This window comes from Ciconia boyciana, chromosome 6 (genome assembly GCF_034638445.1).
Source record: "Ciconia boyciana chromosome 6, ASM3463844v1, whole genome shotgun sequence".
Classification (NCBI taxonomy): domain Eukaryota; kingdom Metazoa; phylum Chordata; class Aves; order Ciconiiformes; family Ciconiidae; genus Ciconia; species Ciconia boyciana.
In genome coordinates, this window is record NC_132939.1 from 48,874,478 (window position 1) to 48,901,549 (window position 27,072).

The 27,072-nt window shown below is 41.0% G+C and overlaps 1 protein-coding gene across 2 annotated transcripts in view; it reads right to left on the reverse strand.

Annotated features, from left to right (window-relative positions):
* Window positions 1-285: 285 nt before the first annotated feature.
* The window catches only part of STON2 (stonin 2), an 80,519-nt gene continuing 53,732 nt past the window's right edge, over window positions 286-27,072 (reverse strand). For both annotated transcript variants that reach the window (XM_072863526.1, XM_072863527.1), the window contains 3 exons: window positions 12,477-14,312; window positions 6,020-6,222; window positions 286-4,875 (listed from right to left, as the gene is read on the reverse strand). In XM_072863526.1, coding sequence (XP_072719627.1) covers window positions 4,792-4,875; window positions 6,020-6,222; window positions 12,477-14,312 — 2,123 coding nt within the window. In that variant the 3' untranslated portion in view covers window positions 286-4,791. The remainder of the gene's footprint in view (window positions 4,876-6,019; window positions 6,223-12,476; window positions 14,313-27,072) is intronic.

Genomic DNA, 27,072 nt, shown 5'->3' on the forward strand with positions numbered 1-27,072 from the left:
GATCCTCTTCTATATTATGGTAGCACTGCTCCACACGTCTGTTATGTGCCTCAAGCTCTAGGCCTGCTCCGTTTCCTTTGCAGTCTATCGTTCAGTCTGGATGATAAAAAGAAATAATCTCTTTTCTGTATATAGTCCCATTACTTCTAATTTATGTCCTTCTTTGTGGCATTCAAAACACTCCATTTTCCTCTTCTGAATTCAAGACTTCTGACTTACCAGAATATACAGCACATACAACTTCAATTTCACAGTGACAATGTGGATATGCTGTTTCATCTTAACATTTATTTAAGTCTTCCCATAGTTCAAACAAAACATGACATCCCATTTCAGCTGATAAAATAAAAAGAAAAAAAATAAACCACTTCTACAAAGTTAGCCAGTGTACAGACTTTCTTATTTTACAAAACAAAAAGGTAGGAACATGTTACAAAATAATCATCAAACCAATCAATGTCAATAGTGCAAAGAACGAATTGCAAGTATGAGAGGGAGGGAGGGTAGGACGGATGGGAGGATGGATGGCTGGATCTGTGGGTGGGTGCGTGGCTGAACAAAACAGGAAGGCCAGGAACAGCTATGCCTGTTATCACCCAAAATTTCGTAGCTCAGACAACTCATGATGTAGATTTAACTTTAGTGGCAGAAGAGGGTAAGTACTTCATCCATAAGTGACCTCTGTGCGCTGCAAATTCTTGTGCTGGCCAGTTCTGGAGACGAATACAGCTATAAACACAAGCTGCTAAGAGTCACTGAAAGGAATTTTTCACCCTCTGGAACAGAGGTGACCTGTCAAGGGTTTGATTAGTTTGTGTGCATTCAAGGGCCAAGGAAATTACTGAGAATTTCATGTAAGCAAGAGAGTAAGTACCTCCAGGCTGAACTTTGTACACCTTTTCCTCTTGCTTTCATGCTCTTTTGCATGCAATTGCTCTCTATCCTGGGAGGTGAATGATCAAGAGGGAGTTTTAGCAGCTACTATGTCATGTGGACAGGTAGACCAACAGGTCTCGGATGTCCTGCTAAGTAAATATGTCAGCCAGCAACCCACCAGAAAAGGTAAATTATTTCTGCAATGTTTCTTATGATACTGCTACAATGAAGAACCTAAAATCTGTCTCCTTCATAGGATGACTAAATTTAAGTCTAAATAAAATAAAGGACAAAAATAACATCAGTCAGTTACAGTATTTCTCTGCTGAATTTGCCCATTTTCCTTTGCTAGCAGAGTGTCCATAGTTAATAAATGTAAGAGGCATTCACTAAAATAAGCTCAGCTGCCCGGAGATGTTGTTCATCTTTACCCCTTGTGATCAAAGACTGTTTTAAGTTTATTTTTCTAGGCAAAATTCCCTGCAATACCTTAAGTCTTACCACAGTACAGAAATGAAACAAAACTATAATGAGAAATAGAAAGAAGGCTGAAAGTGGGAATAGCTTCAGGGAGTAAATATATGCTTACCTTGAAGGCACATTTCCTGCATGAAGTGTTTGAGTACTACAAAGCTTTCAAATAAACCAAAGGACAGTGATTATATCTTTCTCAAAAGGAGTATTAAACTGAAACTATTCAAAGAGATTTTTCCCCAAGATAAAAAAAAATAAAAATCATCCCCGCTACAGGCATAGCTTGTATCTAAATAATGTCTGCTACTCTAAAACTGACAAACCTCTCAGCTCTTCTCCCCTCACTCCTATCAACAAATGGGAGTCTGTCCAAATTAGTACTGTACCCCTGTGGATGAAGAGTATATGGTTCATGTACATGAAGTTCATACGTGACAGTATCTAACACTGCAAAATTGGCACAGTTTAATCAAACAAGAACAGTGGAAGCCTCAAAAAGGGCACTCAGGATCCTGGTGTTCAAATGCTCAGCGCTCGTAATGGTGCTGGACAGAAAAAAAAATCCCATGGTGACACCTGGTGATACCAACACTAGAGTTTCTAAAGATTGTGGTTGTCGGTGCTCTTTTGAAAAATGAAACTACTTACACTACTGCTTCAATAGGAAATAAGATCTTTTGAAACTCTGGCTGAGGTATTCATCCTTAACTCTTGAAAATTCAGTGGCCAGTACATCAGAAAAATATTCTCCAGAGATCAGAATGGATTAAAATAGCTTTTTTATAAACCAGAACACTTTTCCAGTTTTGCCTGCATAACACCATGACGACTGGAAGAGATACTTCTGTTGTACAACTAACTATATAAGAGAGATCAGAGTCAGGCCCATACTCTTTCTTTCATTCATTAACTTTGAATTAAAAAAAAAGAATCAGTGATGAAGAGGTAGAGAAATTAAGTAAATCCAGAAACCTCCAATGTGTTCATCTTTCAGTTTTTGGGGCATGAAATATTCTGTAGCCTGAGTATGACAGAGACTGAATAGTTTAAGAATTCAACAGAGATGGAAAATGATATTCCTTTTATTTTCTCCTCTCTTTAAGGAGAACAACATAACTTTGTTTATTTGCTATTACTTATTTGTGTTTTCAATGGCTAGGGGGCAATAGGCAAAAATTCAGACACTGAGCCTGCAGATCAGAGTAGGGAATCTCCTGACTCTTTCACAAAACATTCTCACACTTCCTCAGCAATGCCTCAGCACTCCTTCAGCTTGGTTCTGTTGGATTTCTTGCTGGTCCTTTTCAGAAACTCTACACTAGGAGCTGCAGTGAAAAACAGGAAAAACACCCAGAAGTTCTTTGAATGCCCTTGAAAAGAAAAGTGAATTTTGTAGAGAGGAGGTGCCATGCAACTCATCACAGCCAGCCTGTAACAGAGCTGAGAATCAGTCATGAACTCAGCCCCATGCTCTCAGATATTTCACAACCTATACAAGCTATCATTTAATAAATAATAATTCTTTGCACTTTATCAGTAATTTTAATCCACTGATCTCAAAATGCTTCATAAAATTAATAGCATTCTTCCATTTACAGAGAGATCTTGCAAATGCTTAGTACTAACTGGTGTGCTCTGAGGAGCTCCCTGGGCTTCAGGAGGACTACCTGCAATAGAGTATTCCATGCTTATTAAGAAGTCCTAGAAGGACTGAGACTTTACATATTTACAGCAGTGTTCCTGTGTAAATATCTATCACTAGGTTGACGTAGGCCTGACATTTAGGCGCATATAAAAAGGCATTTATAAGTTCCCTATAATTTGTTTTAAATTCTACCACTACCAGTTTTAGACTTAATGTAATTAATCTCATGTTTTATTTGGGTTTTTAACATTGTAGTGATTTTTATAGGAGTCACAGTGAAAGTAGGAAATCAAGAGTGTATTAATTTTCTGTTATATGAAATGTAAAATAACATAAATTTATAAATTTATAAAAAAGCTTTCATTTTAATTCATTTTGATTTTAAATTACATTGCCAAGGCTTTCCAAATGTGTGATTTTTAAAGTCAGCAGTAACCTTTCAAAAGATAAATGATTTAATAAATTACTTTTTTTACATTTAAAATTACCTCGAGACAAAATATTACGCAAGCCATGGAAACAACTACAAAAAATGGGTACTTTGAACACTGTTTTCTCTGAAAATATATATGAATGAGTGATTTTTGCCTTCTGCATTTTTATTTAGAAAGAAGTGTTAAGACCTGCTGTTACTTTCAGCTAAGTGGAGATAAAAAAATCTCCATGATGGAAGCTTGTTGTTAATTTTTGAAAAGAGATTTTAGGTCCCAGTTAGTGGGGGTTTTATAAAGATACAAGTTACTTATATTGTAGGTTCAAGATAGAACATGAAAGTTATATTGCGCTGGACAGACTTCCAAGGATTTTCAGGAAGGCAAACAACATTGTTAAAGTAATCGTGTTCTGACATTTTCAATAACCACCCACCTTACCCATCCAATAAAACACATTAAAAAACCCAAACCCAAACCCCAATGTTTTTCCCTTAAATATCTTTCTAGGCAGGAATGATCTAATCTTAGCAAAGTCCCTCCTGTATCACCTCTATTATAACACACATTCCCTGTTACTAGCAGCCATAACCATATTAAGTCAAGATAACAGAACAGCCCAGACTAACAAATAAAAATTTTAAGAAATTGCAGAGGCTTTCTTGTAACTTGTGCAGACCCCATGAAAATGTGCACAATGACATGTTGTTGTTCAGGGGATGAGACAGGAAGGGGTGAATAGAAGAACAGCTACATGATTAGCTGTCCTGTCTGTAGTTCATCTGCTTGACCATTTACTATGTTCAACATGCAGAGTTTGTTGATTCTCCAGAATGATGCTCAGGGTTTTCACTCTGTTGACCACTTCAGAAATGAGATTTTGTATAATTTTTCACTCGATGCTCCCTGGGTTTTATTTGGCAGTTCAGAAGGAAGTGAATCTGCCAATGACCAAATCAACAGGCATACAAAAAAAAAGCTTAATGTAGGAGGGCAAGATTGTAAGTGAGATAAAGGCTGCTGTCTGGTTTGGCTGTGATGGTGGCCAGACCATACTTCAGTGCAGAACCTAGATGGTGAAAAGGCAGAGAAGGCAGGCTTGACTGTAATACGAGTCATTCTGTCTATACCCCAACTGTACTTAAATTGTTCCGGCAAAAGCCCATGGGTCCGCTCCAAACAAACCACTGAGTAGTTTCTTCTCAAAGTATGGATCATCACAGGGAAAAATAATACTCTTCAGAGCATTATTTTAAAAGTAGCACTCCATACGTTTTTAAAGAAAAATACCAAAACCCTGCAAGTCCTTCCTTCCAGGTCTGTTAATTTGACCACCCCTCTTGGGACTTGCAGACTGATTTTCCTTCACTGCGTAGCACATTCATTGACATTTGCAGTATCTTCTCCCTTCAGATCCTCATTCAAGTTTTTTTTCTGCTCTATTTCGACCTGGCAGAGGAAAAAGAGGGAGAACATTTGTAATGAGAAAGGAAAACAAAAGATTCAAAAATCTTCCTTAGTGGCGGTTCGTGTCCTGCTCAGGTGAAGAAACTCTTGGTAAACTGAAAGGGTTGTGAAGAGAAATAGATTGAGGAGGGAAAGCTGGATTTTATTTACTATAAGTGTTTTCAGTCTAATCTGAACAGTTTTACAATGCAACAGTGTCATGACATCATTTCCAGAAGATATAATGTCATGCAGAGAACCGGTCTCACATGATTTTATATTCATTACCAACCCCAGCTGTACTTTGAATCCAAACCCAGAACCAAATCTGCAGAGGATAGGTGGCTTCCTAAGTGACAGCAGAAGATCAGCCTAAATTTTAAACTTTGCGAGGACTGATGTATAAAGCAAAGAGATTAATTTTCAAAATGCACATCTACATTTGTGTTCTAAATTTCAACACCTCCGAAAAGTCAGGGATAATCCTATGTTTAATTCTTAAAAGGGATACTTAGGAAGATCAGATACCATCTCCAGGGAATTTAGGAGACTACTACAAATGCAATTACAATTACCATTACAAATATTTGTCATGAGAATCTTTTCAGTATCTCTCATCATTGCTCTTAAAGAAGGCAGGTAGGATGCCAATTTCTCTGCTGAGCGATCAGCTAACATGCAAATTTTGGCATACTGAGATTCTTGGCAGGTATATACGTAGTGCATTTTCCCATCTGCTCCTCTCCTTAGGGCAGGCAGGAAGAAGAAATATTTAAGCAGAGAAATAATGCGATCCTTTTGTCTGCTGTAGCACTCCCACTGTAAGCACTCCCACTGTAGCTGCTATGAAGAGCAGCAAAACTCCCTGTTCACACTCTTATCGTATCAGCTAATCCCCAGGAGCTGGCTGTGTGTATGCTCTTCCACAAAGCAACTGCAAGCAAGTTTATTCCATCTTTGCTGAGGGATAATCCACTGCTTGTTTGCCATGAATCAATAGGCTGCACATGGGTAGCTACTGCACAGAGCCTGGCATGTGCCAAACTCCCACCTCATCTGCCCATGGTATTTTATTTCTCTGCCCACACTTTTCAAGACAATGAAGTATGCAGAGTAACCATGGTGACTGCCACATGCTCAGTTTTACCTTGTAACTGTAGTGTGCTGAGTAGTTGACCCACTTCCTCACGTCGGTCTTGTCCTCAACAGAGATGGACCGAACAGTGGCTTTGGACGCAGAAGTGGTGGGCATGTCAAATTCCACATCTACGTAGCGGACAAAACTGGAAGGCACTTCCCGGTCAGAGCCAAGCTCTAAGTGACAGAAGAAGCAGTGAGGATGGCCAGAAGCTGGAAAAAGAGAGCAAACAGATATGAAAGTTGTGTTGGATGGATCAGAAAACACAACATCTAGGAGGAAGCAACATCGCAAAACTGCAAGAAACCGAGAATCTGCCTGGGTGAACTAGTTCGTAGCAAGTGACAGTATCTTACCTGTTTCAATGCTGTTGGGGTTTCCAGAGGAATTAAACAAACTGCAAAAAGGACTGCCAATCACTCTAGTTTGCTTTTAGTGGGTGAAAATACAAGATGTAAATCAAGCACAGTAGGGTAAAAGTATTTCTCCTCTTCCGATTCCCCCAGTGTATGTAACATGCTAAGTACATTGTGGCACATCCTTCTGAAATGTCATGTATTGATAGTAAGGAAAGGTGGGATTTGGCAGATATTTCACATTTATGTGAAATTGTTATCCCAATTTTTAGCAAAAGAAAATATACTGGATAAGGTTAAATAACTTTCCTGGGTTCAAAAAGCAAATTTGTGCACAGCTTGGAAATAACTGCTTATTCCTTACTCTAACCCATGACAAGGTGGCCAGTCATTAAAGATGGCAAGGTGAGGAAGTAATCATGTTCAGCTCTGTCATCTGTAAATGATAACCTTTGTTTCTATTTTTTCTCCTTTGTTTTGCTGGACAGCAGTGATGTTTAAAAATTAAAGTAGGGACTGCTAGTCAAGCTAGATTGGTTTTATTTCTGACTGCTACCAACTCCCTAAGCTCTTGATCAAATCATTTAAGGTCTGTGCCTCACTGTCTGCAAAATGAGGATGAGAGCCTTCAAAGCCACCTTGGGCTTTCTGATTGAAGGGATACTATTATCTAAGTATGTGTAAATGAAAGCAATGTGTAAATAAATGAACGGAATCCTTGTCTGCCACTGTTACAGGCTTTAGGATTTCTGACTACTTGTTCATTGGGAAAGTTCTTCTCCATACAGCTCAGCAAGGTGTACAGGACAGAGACGAGGAAGGAGGAAGGCAGGGGGAGTAAAAAGAACTGGGTGGGGAAAGCCCAGAAGCTCTCCCTGGGAAGAGGAGGAAAACACCACCTGTGAAGGACTTGCAAGCCTGGGCCTTGAAAAGGAAGTCAGCTCCTCATCCAGAGATTAGTCCAAAAGTCAGCCTTATTGAGCTGAAGCTTGAAAAGCAAGATGTGGGATTTTGAGATATTACTTGTCTCAACAGGATGAAATTGAGCAGTCTTTAGAGGGCTTAGGCACTGCACCATCCCACTTAACCTCTGAAATAGAGGTGGAAAAAAAATTTCAACCCTGTGTAAGTCTGGATAAAAATTTCATCTAGAGTCAGCCTCATAGTTCCAAACAGTCTAGCCAGAGTTTCCTCACAACGGGAAGGTTTATAAACTTATGTCTGTGCAGCAAATCCAACAAGAGGCTATGGAGTTCGGCAGAGACCACAGAGATATGCAGCACCACCGCTGGAACCAAGGTATGAATGAGCGCGTGCAGTATCAAGCAGATATAAAAGCTTGAGTTCTGTGAGCATTAAAATACATCACCTGCTTTTCATCAGGATTAATTATCCCAAGCAGAGTTGCCTTGGTTCTAGAGTGAGACGGGAGCTCTCTCTGACAGCGCTTCCCAGCTTTTCATACCTGGATCTCACTTTTTCTGGTTAAAAAGCAGTAGTGCACAGCAGAACTTCAAGATGATCCCACCCACCACGGGCTAGCAGCAGCCCCATGTGCTCTCATGGAGAACATTGTGCCCTCCACCACTGCAGGGCTTTTGCTTCTGCCCAGTTCTTGAGCTTGGCTGTGGTGGGCACACCTGCAGTGGCAGTGCACTTCAGCCTCTGCCATGGGACACTTGGGTGCCGCTGCATGTACCCGGAATCACTGCTCTCTTGCACTGCGTTATGAAGATGCCTAAAAATGAGTCATTCCTGGCTCAAAAATTCTGTGGTCAGCACTCAGTATTGGCAACCAACTCCCAGTCCCAGGGTCCCCATCCGTTCATGTCTCTTTTCTCAGCCTGTACCAGTTTCAGCAGACTCCTCATTGTAATCCTTCCTGCTCCTCTGCTTTGCTATGCTTTTCCTCTCCTCTAGTTTGCTGTGGGTTGCTCCCTCCTTCAGACTGCCTGGGTTGCAGCAGAGGCCCACAGCAGCCCAGGAGAGGTGGCTCTGTGCTCTGGTGCAAGCCACATCCACAGCTACAAAATGTTCAGCTTGCACCGCTACCCTCCTGAGCGGGCATGTGCTCAGTTGCTTTTGGGATGGACGCATGTGAAGGTAACACTGGGAAGTCCTTAACTGGGCTTGAGCACAGTGTGACAGGTGCTTTGGAGATGTGAGCTTTTAAACTCTTCATAATTTCAACTGGACACTGGGAACCAGCAACCACTCTTCTAACATGCCTGAATGTTGCTGGATATTCACAGGCTCGAAAAAAAAGGGGGGGGAATACAGGGCTAAAAAGCAAAAAAAAATTAATGCAATGCAATCGACAAAGCAATTTTTCAATAATTTAATTTCTTCTAGTAGGAGTACCCACTAACAGAAAAGACCATGCACAACACTCAAAGAAATATGGAAGTTATTAATTTAAACTAGCTCAGCATGGTAGGCAACCAGATGAACGGATTAAGAAAGCAACTCCTCCACTGAAGCTATAGCAAAAATACCAAGCACATCAGTGTTCATTAGTGTCCCAAGTGTGAGGCACACAAGGCACAACTTCTGTAACTTTCTGTTTGTTCAACAGGTTCATTCAGAGCTCTTTCTCTAATGGACAGATACACTTTTTAGTAAAATCAGGAGGAAATACACAGACTGCTTTTGTTTTGCATCTCTTGCTTCCTTGAGCTACTAACATTTCATTCTGACAATAAAGGATCTGATAATATAATTCATATATATGCATGGGTTACTGTGATTGGAGGGAATCTGTTCCAAACGACTCTGATGTCCCAACACGTTTGGATTAAAGGATTTAATTTACTTCAGAAAGTATACCAGGCAGCGTGCCTGGGATCCTCAGCCAAACTAGACCAAAGCTCAAATATCCAGATCCAAGGCTCTGCATAGAGGCTACATCCCTTCTTTGCTGGAAGAGTGTTTTCCCATGATCGAAGACCATGTGGATGTTTTCCTAATATTCTGCTGGTGGGTTAAAAATCCCAAACGTGGAGCTCAGTCAGCTGCAACTGAAGCTCTGCAGAGCCTGTAAAAAGGCTTTCTTTATCAACTGCTTTGATCATATTAATTGTGAATATGAGAAGGGCAATAAAGTTTAACAAGCTATTTTGGAAAGGATTTCAGCAATCCAGTAGAATCCAGTCCATAGTTTTTTCTTAGGTCAAACCACAGGCAGAGTACACACAGTCCTTCATTTGTCATATGCTTTTCAGCGTCCAGTCATAAGCAGACGCTTTGGCTACAAAATAATACAGACAGTGCTGATAACAAGTTCCTATAGTAAGAGTGCAAAGGGCCCCATCCCACTAGAAAGCACAAAGAGAAAACATTTGGATAAGACAGCGAAGCTGCTGAAATAATTCTTAACAATTTGGGTGCTAGGACACTACAAGCTGAATGCAAGCAGAGAGCTTCAGGAGGGACCGGCTCTCCTCCCCTGCCGGGCTGTGCTACTGGCCGTCAGGGCAGGGCTGATGGTGTCATACGCCTCACGTCTACACAAAGCCTGCACCAGCCTGCATTCAGGGAATGGAGTGAAGCACAAGAGGTCCCAGTGGCTACCTGGAGACCTCTGGAGTTCCTGGGATCGCGTTTGCAAGGGACTGATGCGTTGGCGCACACAACGAGGATGAACAAAGGGTCCAATAGTAAGTCTGTGCCTACGTATGTACTTCTTTGATAGGCACATGGGGCTGGCAGATAGGCATGTGTGCTGGAGGGAGCCATGCAATGCATATGGCCCAGGTCGTGTGGACAGGTTGTGTGGCCTCTGGAGGCAGGGTGGAGCTGGAGACTGTGGCTACCTGCAGCATTTCTCACCAGCTGCAGGGTGATGCCGCCACCTCTCTCCTGCTCTGGAGCCTCAGGCACCAGCAGTTCATTAGCAGACCAGACATTTACAGAGGACCCAGAGTGCTGTTAGGGGTGAGTTGCAGGTGCCCCAGTAAAAGAGTATGAAGTGCGAGTCAGGGAAATATTTTTATACTTAGTGCTTGAGAACTGTATCATTTATAGGGGCTTCTGCAAATAGGCGGAGGTGAGTTATTAGATGACTTGTGGGTAGGACTGGATACAGCCAAGCATGCACAAGGTTGGGAGTAGACCACACATCAGTATCATGTGGTCAGAAGTGTATGTGGCAAATCTGTGGCATCAGGCAAATCTAAGAAGGAGTGGGAATCAATGCTTTTGAGTACCGTTTATATCCCTCTTTGTTTGCCTCTTTGTTTTCCTTTGAGTAAGGAAAACCATGGGACAAGTACTGTCAAGAAATGTAAACTGTACTTGAGAGGCAAGGTCAGATTTAAACTATACTTGGCCTGCCCTGTCATCACTCTGGGATTCCCTCTCTCGTGTACTTCATGTGTCCTGGCCAAGACAGTGCTTGCAAGGCCCTTCCTTTCCCTGAAATTACATCTGACCTGACCGGACGAGTGAGGACACTCTCTTCCTCACAGGATGTAAACAAATACTAACTGCCCTGCATTCTGCACGGTGACACTGATGGATAGATGCTCTGTGGCAGGACTCCAAGAGCAGCACCAAGTCTGTGATGCATTTCCCCCTGACACAGGGTACATATAATAAAGCCTCATGCTGGGAGAGACGAGATCAAGGAAACAGGAGACATAGATCAACATCTCCCTCAAAGTTGCGATGGGTAAGGGAGCATCACCTCGCAGGAGGCAGTGGAGCCAAGAGTTCTGCCTCTTCTCCTGGTTTGCTACCAGCACGTTCTGTGTTAAAGTTTGGGGGCTTTCGTTTCCCCAGCTGTAATGTCTATACGGTATACGGAGCAACTTGGAGAGAAGATGCCACAGAAGGCCCAATTTCACAGCATCTCGTTCCCAGAGCTCATGCAGATGGCATAGTGAGATTTTCCTCACAAGCATGTTATTGCTCATAAACAGCCTGAGGTTAATTTTTCATTGCGATATTTCTCTTGAGTTCCCAAGCTCTCTCTTCTTATGCCCCGCGCTACAGAAAACATGGAGCCTTCACTTTTGTCAGTGATATCCCTCCAAATTTGTAACCTATGGTGTAAGCTGGCATCCTTGGGCTGAAATGTGATCCAAAAGATTAGAAGACTTGGATCACTGTTTTGCTGACACTATAGCTCTAACTCAGGAAAAACATATGTCCTTAGAAAGTGCCAAATCTGGTACAAAACTGAACTTTCAGGGAACACTGAATACAGAAACCCACCCAGTCACCCAGCTGCATTACTACAGCATTAATACCAAAAAGTGCATCTCATTTGTAAAAAGCTAGTCTAGATCAAAGAAATCAAGAAGTAGAATTCACTATGAATAAAAATAAACCTGAGTTGTCTCGCTTTATTGCACACCATGGATGAAAGGCAGGAAGTGGAATGACTGGCAGCAATGGCCAAAGGGAACAGTAGCTTGCTCTTATTATTTAAATGGTTAATTATGAACATGTTACTAGAAATACAAAGACTTGTGGGTTTTATGTTGGTATTCTCTCTTCAGGTTTAAGCTGTATTTACCTGTCTGCACTGATTACAGAAACATAGCCACAAACCGGTGTTTGGAAATTTTTTCTTTTTTAATGGTCGCACAATATCTTCTGTCCTCTTACAATCCCCATTCCACTTTGTAGGCATTAGTTGTGGTATACATGTTGAAATATATAGCACTGGCCCAGTATGCTTGGCAATGGATGGAAAAGAAATCGCATGTGCTGGAACTACAGCAATTTATCTGGTCCTGTCATTCAGCCCTATAGCATAGTATCTTGCCTTTGCAAGTTACCTGAAAAAGCCCTGCTTCCAGTAACAGTGCTAAGCACACAGAGATGTTTGATGCCTAAGTCCCATAATGTACTCATAAAAGCAGAGACAGAAGGCCTATTTTTGGATCTGTAAAACCTAAACCTGTTTTTATCATTAGCAATGTTTGTAGGATACATAAAACTACTGCAGTGAAGGGTCAGATAAATGCTTCATGCAGTTAACCAGTGTCCTTTGGTGTACTACGGAAGATGATTTATCCCTCACCAGGTAAACCCAGTATTCCCTATCTTCCAAAATACATAATTCCTTTTAGTCTACTCCTGCAGAGATGGTATGCACCACTCACCTGAGTTTTTGTCAGGCAGTCGGTTTATCCTCCATACGATGGAATTAAAGGCATGCTCATATTTGGCAGTTCCCAAAGTTACTCTCATTACTGGCTCAGAACCAGACAGACTGGTTGATCCAAAAGTGGCCCCCTTGTTCACCTTGGCTTTCAAAGATTTCTCCCCCAGGACGCTCTCCCTGCGGAAGTTCTTCACCCACTCATTTGGCACTGGGTAGCGGATCATCACATTTTCACACGGGACCTGAGTTAAAGGGTCACGGTTGGAAGAGAACCCAGTGGACATCATCAGCCAGCTCTGCACCTCCACCTCAGCACCATTGATGCTGGCAGCTGTCCTCAGAGTAAAAGGCAAAGTTTTCTCAGCAAAGATAGTTCTGAATCGCATCAGTTCAAACCGGCAGGCATCCAAGGGGTTGAACAGGATAATACGGGAGTTATTAAACATATCCTCATCTACACATGAATGGAACCGACAGCTGTATAATTTAATCCACTTAGTGGTAGTAGTGGGCATAATATCCTGCCTTGCAACTATTTCATTCCCTTTGATCAGGATATCATTAAGGCCCAGTCTGCATTCTGCCAGGCCAGAAAGGAAGCTGAGAACATAGATATGGGTCAGCACACTGTGCTGGAGAATCACACTGTCTCCTTTGGCCAAGATGCCATGAAACTCATCCCTGACATCAACTGTGATTTCTTCTTCTTGATAGTTTAGTCCCACTGTGCTCAGATCTGTTGATGAGGCTGGCAAGTTCATCAGCGTGTCTTGCACAGCACTGATGAAGCTAAGGAAGTCTTCATAATCTGTAGTCCCAAGCTTGATAATTTGCTCTCTCTCTGCTGTGTGAGCAATAGCTGGCTTAGGCTGATACTTCTTTTTCTCCTTGTAGGTTGTGCGGTCCAACCGCACACTGTGTATCCTTCCATTCTCATCATAGTTCTGGAGTTTACGCTCTGAAATCTCATGATTGATTTCAAGTTTGAATTCCCGGAAAGGCTTCTCCAGTCCTTTCTCATAAAAAAGCTGTATACATCCACTGTCAGTCAGCTTGACGTATATTGGTCCCCAGTGCCTGGATGACATAATATTCTTCTTCTCTGGGATCCTGAGCATCATTGGCCACCCATCCTTTGGCTGAGCTGGTGCCAGGTTAAATAAGGCTGCGTCCAGATCATATGGCATCATGGGGTCATCATCAGGCAAGGTAGGACTACTCACACGATCTGGGTCTCCAATCTGGAGTTGCTTGAGCTGCTCTACAGCATCTGTGTGGGTTACACTTTTGTTTGCCTCATGGAAACTGATGGTATCAGGCTCTTGATGGAGAATAATGAGAGAGTCTCTTTGGCTTTTGCCTGGAGCACTGGAGACAGAAGAACTTTTGGAACGCCTGTCTCGCTCCTCAAAGAATGAGCTGAATGGATTGATGGGTGAGGGTTGGACATCTCGCAGAGATTCATCCAGGAAGGGATTAGTAGCACTCCATGGTGGTGTTTCAACAGAAGGCAACTTGGTTAAGGAGGAGAGATCTAGTTTTTGAATTTTGGAGAGGTCACCCAATGTGCTTTTAGGACGTTCTCTTTTCTTAAAGGATGTAGTGAGGTTAAAGTTAACATCTGGAGTCTGTGTTTCTGCAGGTGGGGTGTCTGTTTTCAAGGGAGAAAGATTCTGTGGTGAAAAACTGACTTCATTGTCATCAAAAGTCACCCAGCTAGGGAAGCGAACTGTGGTTGGGGTAGATGAATGCCCATTCATGGAGGTGTTGTTCAGCTGCCAGTTGACAGCCTCCATGTCTATCTCTTCATCTTCCTGGAGAGATGAGGAATTGTCTTTAAAAAAAAAAGGGGAGGGGAGGAAATTTGAGATAATTATTCTGAAGTTACCTAGTTTTCTCCACTAAAAGAAAAACACTGTCTGCACAATAGTTTGCGTGCTCAAGAAAGGCCTATTCATATGATGGGCAAGAAAGATAATCAAAAGACTTAGTTAAAATGCTGAAGAGTCTGGCAAGAATTAATGAAGAAATAGATTCAGGCAGTTTTAAATGGACAGCTTAACACAGAAAAGGAATGCAGGAAGATATACAAAAGGAATGACAGCAATGATTGTATTGCTCTCATTCAAACATAACGACCTGAAAAAGAAACTTATCCCACATGTTGTAGTGATTTTTTAAATCTTCCCTCTCTAAACTTTCAGGCTGCATTTCTTCTCTCCACTTATCGTCTGTCATTTGCCTGTTTTGTTCCCTCTCTCCCTTGTTCTCATTTTTTTCCTTTCTGTCCCCATACCCTTTGCTCTACAGAAGAATCCAGTGGGGAGGGGGAATGAACATTGAGGAAGAGCACTTCTCCACTCCATCCCCACATACTTGTCTGCACATTTGCTGTTATCACAAAAGCACATGGGGATATGGTGAAGGCACCATAAAAGGTGCCTAGGTGACATTTTTGCCCAGGATGTGTTCAGCAAAGAGACTCTTTGGCTTACCCAGTGGGAAAGAGTCTGCCACTTCTTGGATGTCTCTGAAAAATCTCTTGGAGAAGCTGTGATCTAGGGATGTACGTTAGGATAAGGAAAAACGTATTTTTGACTTGTATTGTGGAAGCTGTCCTCATCCTCTGTCAGGACATGGCACCTTTGACTGCTATTTTCCTAGTCTCAGGCTTTGCCAAGACACTTCCCAGAAGCCTGCATCATACTGTGCTATTTCAGTCCCAGCTCTACCTGGAGGAGATAGCGGCAGTGTTAATAAGGTGTTTTCCAAAATAAGCATAAATTCTCAGAGTTCAGAAATTAAAGGGTCTTCTTCCCATTTTCTTCCCACTGGGCTAACGAATTAGAGTGCTCCTCAAAATGAGCAAACTAGCATGAAATTATACTCTGCGTCTGCACCATGGGTTTGTTCTACATACGATACAGCAGTGCTAGCATTTGTGCCTTTTGTTTCTGATCAATCTATAGATCCCATCTTTTACAGAAGTCACTGTTCTTCAGTACAAGCAGAAAAGTGAGTGTAAAATGTAGCACTTTGGTATGGCTGCACACCTGTGGTGTGAGCATATTTTACAATATTAACAACAATAACAACAACAACCACAACAAACTATTTAAGTTGTTATTTAAATTGCTACCAGTTCCCAAAAAAGATGAGCTTGATTTCCATTCTGCCTCAACAATAACAGACAATTTGAATTTTTATTCCAGTTACCATTTAGAATATGAAATAGGGAATATTCATGTGAGCCAAAGTCCTGCCATTAGCTCATTATAATGTCTTGGGTAACTTGATTGTCTGGGCCTCTCAGCCCAGCTGTATGGAAGTTCACCCAACCTTTTGATCTAAGGACAAAACACATCGTTCAAGTTCTAAGGGTTATTATTGAGAATTATATATGAAGCAGAATGACACCAATTTGTTTTTCAGGTCACAATAATAACAAAGCAAAACCAAGAACAGATAGCTTTTACAGACTATCCATGCATTTCAAAGTGTATTTCAAAAGAAGTGGCACAATCTCAATTCCTCAGATTTTCTTCTCTACCCTGCCCTTTCACTCCCAGCTTTGCACAATGCCTCTCTGTAGTCCCTGCTACTGCTTGCACTGCTGGGTACAGTGGCGGGTCCTTTATCTGTTAAGTTTTGCCACAAGACTATAAATAGATTTGTGGGGGGAAAAAAACCCCAAGTCAGCTGATTATCACCCATGACCACACCCTACATGAGGAAGTAATAAAAAACCCAACAAGAATAATATGACATTGTTCTGATCCTCAGGTCCGCACCAATACCTTCTATGTTGTCTCATGCCTTTCCAGTACTTTGGTTAGCAAGCATGTAATCCTCTGAAACAAAGCAAAGGCAATATAAAGATGTGATAAGACTCTCTGTTTTTACGGTACTTCCAGCAAAACATTCCCCATTTCTTTTAGGACTTCTAAAAGAAGTTGATAAGATCAGGGTTTCTTAAGAGTGTACCACCTCTTCGCCATCTGCAATTATAATACTCCCCTTTCCTGTGTCTTAGCTTTTGAATTGCAGAAACCAAATGTGATTCCACAAATAAAGTATTAACACTTCTGGTAAGTTTGAGAGGCAGGTGAGAAGACCTCCTTGAGAGTCCATGTGAAAACCACACAGAAATCACCTGACAAAATTTATTTCTAAACTGAACAAATTTTATAAAATAAATTGCTTATTTGATCCAGATGCCCAGAAATACAGAAGAAACTTTAAGAAAAGATGGCTTTATAAATGTAAGCATTTGTGTAATTCTATTTTGTAGAAAAATCAATAAACTGTTATTTGATTGGATATGTGGAAGCATCAAATCTGGGAAGTGAAATAATCTTTCCTTCCCAAACTAAAATCAAAAGTACATTCTTCTGCTGCCAAAGAACTATATGGTTGGGTTTACAAATATTTGAAGAATACAGAGGTGGTTCTAGAAAAGACATGTTTTTAGCTATGTCTGTAAGAGAATGACTAATAGCAGGGAGGATAAAAATAACAATATGCTAATACAGCTAAGCATCCAAAGAAAGTTCCTGAGAACTACGTGAAACAGTGTGTATATCCCAAGAGAAATATTGGCACCTCTGCTGCAAAGGCAAATACAGCATGGTGAAAAATCTTGACTTTGCTAGAGCATGGCTTAGACAATGACTTGAGATTTTTCCCTTCCTGACTTTTGACGAGTTCCTGAACGTGGGTGATAACGTTTAAAATGCGAATGTCCTTCAATGTGGCAGCACCTCAGTAGGTCTGGGAGAGGACACTTAAGAAAGCGATTCCCTAGATGAACGTTAAGTTCATTATTTTACTTGTTGCTTTCATAACTGTTTTCAAAATTCCTTCCTACAAAATAAATCAAGACAATTGCTTGCTGATGGGGTGCGGACCATCTTCAACCCAGAATGACTTCTGACTGAGAAAGACTAGATCTGCATAAAAATGGAAGAAGTGATCAAAACAAAGCACTTGTTTTTTCCTTCTTGACTGACTGACTTAGCTTTCCTAAGCAAATGACTTTGATAAGTGTTTACTTTGCAAAATTAAAATATCTTTTAATTGTCTGACTTTGCCAGATTCCAACCTGACAGGTTGCTCCAGCCAGCTACAAAACACAGGAGCAAATTTACCAAGGAGGTGAAGGGGACAGTAGCTCTGTCTCCTTTCCCAGTGACACCAGCAACATGTGAGCTCTGGGGCAAGCAGCCTCAGCCTGCCCACACAACTATGCATCTCTTCTCTGCATTCATTCCGCCGTATAAGTCGTGCCTGCAACCAGTACTGGCCGAACCTTACTACATACATGCCTGAACACCATTACCAAGCCATTAAATAATTTGGAAGCTTAAGTCCCTGGTGAACAATAAAATGCCAACCTGCATTGTAAGTTGTTTTTTTTTTTTCATCCACAGGCTTCTTAATGTTTTGTTGGCTTTACAAATGTTCAGTAGCAAAAGGGTTAATAATTTCGGTATGATAAACTGGTAAACAGCATTACGTTATAACGGATGTAGAACATCTCGCTATGATCAGCCTTGTGACTCACTACAAGGAAAGAAGGTTTGGTTCTCTTTATTGTTTCATCTTTGCATTTTTCTGTTTAAACCATTTTGGCCAAACCCACCAGGTAGTATTATGTTACTTATGCCTGGGGGAAAGGCAGCCATCCAGCTGCTAAAGGACATTGATATTGCAAACTGTTCATGACCGAAACTGTGCCACAGAAGTAGGAAGAAGATCTGAGAGTGTTACACACCTTTCAAAAAGAAAGGCAGATAACGACTTTAAGAAATGGATCCGAGCAAAAGCCTGGATTTTGAAATTTCTGAGTACTCGTCTATTTTGCCTCTTGACAGAAATTATCTCAGAGCTTCATGGCGTGACTGTTTCTCTTACCTGAACATATTAATTTACATTTAATTCAGATAGCTCTACTTTACGCTGCAGTCTGTAGTATAGGCATACCCTTAACATGGTCACACCTTCCAATGGGGTACTCGCTTCCTTGATGTAGGCAACACCAGTCCCTCAAAGTAAGCATTGCTAACTTTTCTGTTGGCATAGCTGGATCTATTCTAGGATGCTTGCTGGGAAAGTTATCTACATAAAGCCCACCAGACATTGACATACAGGCAGGCAGTACTTCAGACTTGGCCTTGAAAGATCAGCCAGGTCAAGAGGATGCCCGTTACAGAACCTGTAGCGTCTCTGTATTCATAAGCAATGATAGAAAAGCAGAAAGAGCAGATAGACAGAATCTGTGAGAAATCATGGACTAGGCTGTTGTGCAGTTATCTCTCCATGACAAAGGTTATACTTTCACATACTTTCTGTGATGTCCATATCTGGTCATTTCCTTGCATTTCGTTCTCATATCCAAGCCACAGCAACTGTGTCTGTACACTTTTTTTGTGGTCCGTCCTGTTTCTGATTCTCCCAAGACAGATAGTGTAGTTTAAAGTGAATGGGCTATTGTTCTGAAGTGATACAACCAGACTATTTCCAGCCTGGCCACTGACCTGCTATGTGGCTCTGAGGAAAATGCCTCATCGCTTTCACTCTCACAGCTTCTCGTTCTCTTCCCCCTTTTTGTAATTTTTGACTATAAGAGTGTTAAATGCGGAACAGTGATTGTTCCTCTGTACTACACTATCCAGCGTGTTTCTAAGACTCTCACAGAACACAGTGTAAGTGTGTAAACGTCACAGAGTTGGATATAAACCTATAAACTGATTCAATGAATATTTCTGTTATATCTATGCACTTGCAAAGAGCTTCAAGTTTGGTACAAGCTATGAAGCCAGGCCTGTTGTTGTAAGCTTTCCTGTTTATCACAGCTCTGTTAATGGTGGAAGGTCAAATGTGTTACTACTGCAGACATCAGCATAACTTTCTCTAGCTAAACAAAGCTATAGTAGAAGAGTGCCATGGAAATAAGTTGCAAGAATCTACAATTCTTCTTGTCTGTGGGAAGTTACTACCTGCTTATTTTGCACAGAGGATATCCCTGTAAGGATATCAGTTATTACCTCCACATGCTTCCTGGGTACCTATGCTATCAATCAGCGTATGGTAACATTAAAGGAATACCTAGAAATGTCCTCTCCCAGCTTGCAGGACACTTTCTTCCCATGAGCTTCAGAATAGACTTTGGAGACAGAAGAAGAGGCAATTACCTTGCCTCCTTGCAAAAGGATTATGGGGAGGGGCTGGAAAGCCCCAAACCCCTTGAGCACCAACACCCGACAGGCTGGAAGGTACATATGTAAGCATTCCTGCAGATTTTGAGTGTCTCTGCAAGATCTGACATGTGGAAGAGATGACTGCTCACACAGTTCTTGCCCTCTACTCCTGCTGCTGAACACATCACATACAAAAACTTAACAGCAATCTAGTTCTCCAGCGTGTTGAACTGTTAATACAAAAATTATGATTTTAACTTCATACTTTATGGCACAGCTAAGACAGGTTTAAAAATCATCACAGACTAAGTAACCAGCAGGAGAAGGTGCAAGATGAAAGACTGAAGTCACAGACCTGATCTCTACGGTTCCCTTTCTTATTCCTTCTCCTCCTCCCACCTGACAAGCTTCTCAGATCATGCTGAACGGATTCATCCTTAAATAACTTTTGAGTTCATCATACTCTGTCATATCCTATCGCTACATCCCTTTGAACTTGGGTATCTAAATATAGGCCATGTAAATCAGTGGCCTGATTAAACCTAGTGTAGTTTTATCCCAAATCTGCAGTAGTTCTAATCTGAAGTACTAAATAGTCTGTTCCCAGCAGTGGGTTAATGACTACTTAAATATGATTCCTGTTGCTTGGTTAACTATTGCAAATTCATCACAGGTCCCAAAAGAAGTTTAATTGTCAAAAGAAGTTAAATCATCTGAAGTTACAAAGAAGTTATATCACAGAGCTTCCAGCTCTATTTAAAACACATTGAATTTCATCTATGTTCAATTAATTTATCCCCACAAGTCTCTAATCTTTACAAGAACTGCTATATTTCATTTTAAATGGAAGCCATAATGCAGATACTAAACTGAAAATGAAATACAAGCAAATTATGACTCAGCCTCTCACAGCTAGATTGCAGCAGTCCTCGTACTGCAAGAAAACTGTTGAAAAAGACTGTACTCCATGTACTATCCTAAAGGGCCCTAGAAGTTTTTGTGGACTTTGTTTGTTGGTGTTTTGACATTTTCTTATCACTCTATAGCTATACAAACATATGTATTTATGAGAAGGTAGGACTACTGCATTTCAGGCACTGCTGCTCACTGTGCTTCATTGCCCTAAATAATTTAATGTTGTCTCCTTCACTGACATTGCCTCTTGTGGCTTGGAGAGGGAAGAGAACATCATCCCAACCACCAAGCCTGACCTAATCATTAAGAAACTGATATCAGAGTACCCATAAGAACAGTGGTAGTCGCAGCTGGAAGTTTCATTGCAACCAGCTATGTATGATGCTACCTGAGTGCCTTTTTTTGTCTCACTTGTTTTCCGCTCCTCTGTTTATCTTTATTCAATTGGAGAAACTAATTAAATGAAGCTTGAAATTCAATCAGAGCCCTGTCGTTATCCCTTGAGTAACGAAAATGTTCAACATAACAAAATCAGTTTGTAACTTAGAACTTTCCTGCATGAATTAATTTAAAAATACTTAATATTTTTACTGTGTTATGTTTATTGAGTAGTTAAAACTCTGGCTTATGAAAAAAAATTTCAGATGTGATATGGAATAACTGAAACAATATTTCAGCAACTCATAATCTATGTACAGTTAGCTCTCCTTTTCCTTCTACAGATCTCAGCTATGCCATCTATTCTCAGCTAAAACTACAGTTTTGTAAAAGTTTCTGACATGTTCTGCAGTCTGTACTGTGCAGTAGGTTAGGCAATCAGAATGGATCTGGCTAGTCTTAAAACAAAACCAAGCATCTGTAACACACCTCGTGCACAAAACTGGTAAATTAGATTCCTACAGCAGATGTCCATATTCAGAAAATGTCCTTTCCAAATATACTGTTTAGGTTTTAGTCTGTAAGTTTAGAAATTAGTGTACTAATACTCTTAGACAGAATTACATTCAAAACCTAACACACAACCTATCCAGAAATCACCAAAACATTGTAGCAAAGATAGATATATAGCTTTGAAATATAAGTGCCTATATGCCTGGGTCTCCAATTAATACCAATTTATCATTTGAACAGCAGATTCCAAATTAGACATAGTTCATGCAAGTCATGGACAAGGTTGTTAGTGTCTTGAAGAAACTGTTAGATCTTCATGTCAGGTAGGAATTATGTGGCACTAAGAGGCAATAAGGAACTTTAAAAGGGAATAAAACTCTCCTAGCTATAGCTAGAAGACATTAGGTACTCTAAGAAAAAGCATTATTTGTCATTTAAACCCAGTTTTCTTTGATTTTTTTTCAGTATAGAAGGCTGAAAAGAAATTGACTTCAAAAGAAATTGAAGTAAATATGTTTTGTTCTTGTAACATACTTAAAAAAAATTGAGTTCTTCTCTTACATGTTAAACAATGGCAGTCAAGGGGTCCCAAAACTATTACAGAAAAGAAGGCTTTTTGATTTAAACCCCTTTGAGAGTCACAGATCTAGAAAGCACGTGTTTCTCCTGAAGATCAGTTCATGTGCTTCCATTAGCTGGCCAGAAGGTGGTACATTAAGACTGATATAATTAGAGGAAGTCTTCAAGATTTTTACAAAATTTAGACAAGACTATGCGTGTTTGAAGAATTCACAATATATATGTGACATAATACTGTTGTTTTATAATAAGGAATCATTTGAGCCAAGTTGTGAACAGACCTCATGTAAGTGGTGGAGAAAGCATTAAAACCTGCTTGTTTTTCCTTAGAACTTAATTCTGTTAAACAAACATAATATACTCATAAAGTAAGCATCTTAGTAAGCAACTAAGCATACCTACATGATTCATTATAAAGCAGCTTTGTTTCCATCCCTGAAGTCATAGCATAGATACGACTGACATTTTTATCACTATGTCATCTAACTTTGTTCTCAGCAAGGTGTGCTCAGTCTAGAGGTTACCAAGACTATGACTACACCCCAGCCTTAGTCATTATTACTACCAGTGGAGACTTACACTCCCAGTTTGGCTAGGCTAGACAAAGCCTGTGTGTGAGAGGACAGAGCAGAGCTGGGAAATACAAAACTGAACCTGTTCCAGCAGAGGGATCGATAAGAGAGTGACAGGTTCTCTGGAGAAGAACGAATCTCTCTGCTTCATCTTTTATCCAGAAGAACAAGGACCAAATGAGAACAACAGACATTTTTCAAAAGCAGTTCGTTTCAAAGTACATTAGCTAAGATAAACGAAGTCAGTTTGCCTCTGAACGTACTTTGAACTTTGCTTCTACCCACGGAGGTCTGCCTCCCTCTGATTTTAATCAGCAGTACATAGAGCATATCCTTCAATAGTGGAACTGACACTGAGATGAGACCACGGAGCTCGTGAATAAATATTCTGAGAGCAAATAAGGAAGGAGAAATGCTCCTGCTAGCCCAGGATGTTTCAGGAAGTTCATGATATTTGGCAAGCAGAATAAATCTGTAGCCAATCCTACAAATGCAAAGACAATCCCACTCCATCTTGGAGGAGCTGATACTAGCATGCGTGGAACAAGCTGTCTTTTGTAAAGAGCAGTTACATAAATGTCTCATACACAGATAATATGCTACTTCATTATGTCATAATTTTACAAGCAATATGTAATGGACTGGTAGCAAAACACAGAGGTTTGCAGACCTAAGTTTTGTCTTCAGTGCTTGAGATAGTACCATGTGGAAGAAGCCTGACATTTGCAATGCCAGACTTCAGGTGGAAATGTGCCAGCTAGTGGATCCTCTCAGAGTTTGGGGTCCCATTAAGCAGCACAACCTTTGGCTGCAAAGCAACACACTATGGCCTCATGCATCAAGTTATGGATCCAAAAGGCAGCTGCAGTATTGCATAAGCATGGGAGTCTGGCTCTGCTGAATAAATGCGAGAAATGTTCCCATAGCCATAGGAAAATTGAAGGCATGAGACCATCGTGTGTGTCAGACGTCTGAAACAGTCTGGGTTTGCTGTTGCCAGTCCATCAATTCCGAAACTGTACTGGTAGTGACCACAAATGGTAACACCAGCCAATGACAACTTGGTAGTTGGTGCAAAATAATTGTCTCATCTCTGATTCCTAGGTGGGCAGTTCCCGCATGACTGAAGCCAACATCACCCCAACTATCTGCTCAGTCTTGTGCTGATTCTGTAGCAAAAAAGGACAAGTCAGTACACAGGGATGTCAAATAAGCCTGAACCAGTGCTCAATTCACTGCTTACAAAAATAACAATGATGTCCATATCTGCACATCATTTAGGAGGAGGCGGGACGAGCGTATCAGGGAGAGAAGGAATATGTTTTGCTTGATGACTGACATAAAAAGGTACAAAATTAAAATTTATATTGGTAGAAAAAGATTTAAACTTCTATACTGCAGAGAAAAAAGTGATGGGGGAAAGAGGAGAAAACCCAGACGTTTGTTATTTTACATCTTCAAAATGCACTGTTGCCCAACACTTCTGGCTCCCCACAACATTTAAAAATAGTAGCACTAACTTCCTCATTCCTACATCCAAGGCATTTCCCAGGATCAAGTTTTATATCATATCAAGTCAGCAGCTCACATCCTGTCTGCCAGATTTGTCTGCATATCTCAGGTTATCCAGGCAAGAGGTAATCTCATATTTATACTACCTTTACCCTGAGCAATATCAAAATGATTTACAAGTTATGCCACTGCTGTTATTTCAAAAAACCCGGACTCATTTCCCAATTTCTAATGTAAGGCTCTGTGGAAACTTCCACTTCAGCTACATATTTTAATAATTTAGTTACCTGATTAACTGTAAAGACAGATCTGTTCCATAGGCAACACAGCTGATATGTACTTATAAATTATGGAAGTTAACAGTGCTCCACTTTTGCCTGAAGCTTATGCTAATATTTTTTCCCCCTGTAGCTTGTCATGCAAACATTTTCTGTTTAAAGCACAGAGAAGACCATGTAACTATGTGAGGGTAGCCAGTTTGGCCAGTCCTTCTTGACTCAAAGCACGTGGGAGCTCCCAGGCTACAGTGAAGTTTTACGAATTAACAAGTGAGGTGATCAATGCAAAAGTGAGAGGAGCTATAGCAAAGCCATGTGTAGGTAAAGTTCCTTTTTTTAAAAAAAAATTCCTGTAGGGATTTTTGACACATAACTCAAAGGACTGAAGGAGACTAGCTGGAAATAGTTTGAGAAAACAGAAAGGACAGCCTGATTTACCTGTAATGCCTGACCCATGTAGATGTTGCTGAGGATGCACCTGCCAAAGCAACACCCCCACCCTCAACAAATAATGATAATTACAGGTGCTTCAGAGCAGCATGGTGCAAAGGATGTGACATAGGAATGGGCTGCAAAAGGCCTGGGTGCTAATCTGAACTATGTGATTGTCTAAGTGACCTTCCGCTAGCAATTTATGCCCTCTGTTCCACAAGTTTTCTCTCTGTAGCAAAGCAAAAATACTGATGTAATGGAAAGTGTTAACGGCTATTGTCAAGTGTGTCTGATGAATAGGCTATCATAAGTCATGTGAAAGCTTGTGGGCTTTCTAGGGACCATGCGGGATAAATGGAATAAGCAAGGGAGCTCCTGTAGGGAATAAAATAATTGGAGACAGTAGAAGCTGTGGCCCTTGGCTGAGCAAAATGTAACTCATGCGTGCCAAGGAATTTCCTTGTGTACTGGCTGCTTGCAAGTAGGTATATCTGGATGAGAACAAATAGAGAGGTGGAGAAGCTGCAGTAAACAGCTAAGACTGGATGCTTAAGTACAGGACTGGCTGTGAAGTGCAAGGAGAAATGTTGGGAATTTGCTTCTTACTGTTTGTTCCTCCCATACGCTGAGAAACAGAGCACTGTCCACATTGTTTACAAGCAAGAAGGATTCCACCAAAAATACTGGAGGCAAGCCAAAAAGGCCTCTAGTACCAGTCAGCAATACTCTCTCCTGATATTTAAGTATGACAAATACTGGTTTTTCTAAAGAGAGTGTATGGCACAGCTCCCTCTGCCAAGACTGACCAGATATTAATTGGGGGATAGATAGAAAGATCTTCATTCTATCCATGATGATGGATAGAAAGAAGATCTCTTACCAGCTCTCAGTGGAAACTATCATATGAATTAATGTTTCAAAATAGTTATTTTTAATGCATCTGCCTTGCACAATGTTGGGACACTAAAAATTATGATCTGGCAGATATGTTCTTACACAAAAACAAAATACAGAAAATATCCCTCTTATTTTGTTAGAAAAAACAAAGTCTTTCATACTTGATTTAGCTTCAGGTAGGCAGCAAGGACTGGGACAAAGAAAGGCCTCAGACACCAAGATTGAGTGGTAAGGTGGGCTAGAGAGCATTTATGAAATTAAAAGAGATTTGGGAGTTTTTCCAGAAGGGTTAGGTGAGCATGGGGTTGCTCCTCACCCTGTGACTGTAAGGGCAGGAGGACAACTTATACCCATTCTTTTAAACTGTGCACCTGAAAGACCTAAATATTTGCTCAGGTAGAAATTGGGATGACAAAAGTAGGGCCTATGGGGTTGCTCAGAGATCCCAAACAAGAAAAGCTTTGCATTGAGTGAAAATACTGAGAAAAACCCTAGAGCTTCCAAACAGCTACTAAGACCTTGGAAAGCAGACTCTTGCTGCAACAGATACTGAAACATGCTTGGTACAGTAAGATAGGCACCACTTTATTCTGGAAATAAACGTAAACTTTGTCTTCAAAATCTGTACTACCCTCTTGCTAAGGCAGTGGCAGGGCTGAGTCAGGGTGCTGCATTGCTGTTTCTCACCTCTTGACGCCTTTAAAGATGCGGTTTGGATACATGCTGAGCAAGATGGTTTAGGGAGACAGGACATAGTAAGAAGAAATATTCCCACTGGTGGTAACCTAACTTTAGCCTCCTTTACAGTGACACTTAGAGACTGTTCTCAGTTTTTGTCTGCCCAGGAAAACTATAATAATGTTACAAGGGCTGTCTTGGAGAGTGTTTCTAACAGCATGGCTGTATCAGCAGAGCATGCCTGCCCTGCCCTGCCCTGCCCTGCCAGTCTGACTAGCACAACCATACTAATGACAACTTCAGCCAACTTCGGAAACTTACAGAGCTGACCCAGCTCACCCTTCGTATGCACATAACGAAAGGACTCCCAAGGATGGCGGAAGACAGAAAACTTGTCAGCATGTTTATCTAACTACATTTTAGTTAACTGCTCCTGCTATAAGGCCCTCTGACCCAGTCTGAGAGTCTTGTTATCATCCCATGGTGCTATCAGCACCTCATCTCCAACCTCAAGGCAGCTGCCAAGCAGCCTGGGAAGCTGTTAGGAAGGAATGGCTTGTTTTACGATGTACTGCTCTGATTGATGAGGCCGTTCCCCTCTTTCCACACTCATCTGTTCCAGGTCTCGGACTCTCTTAGCG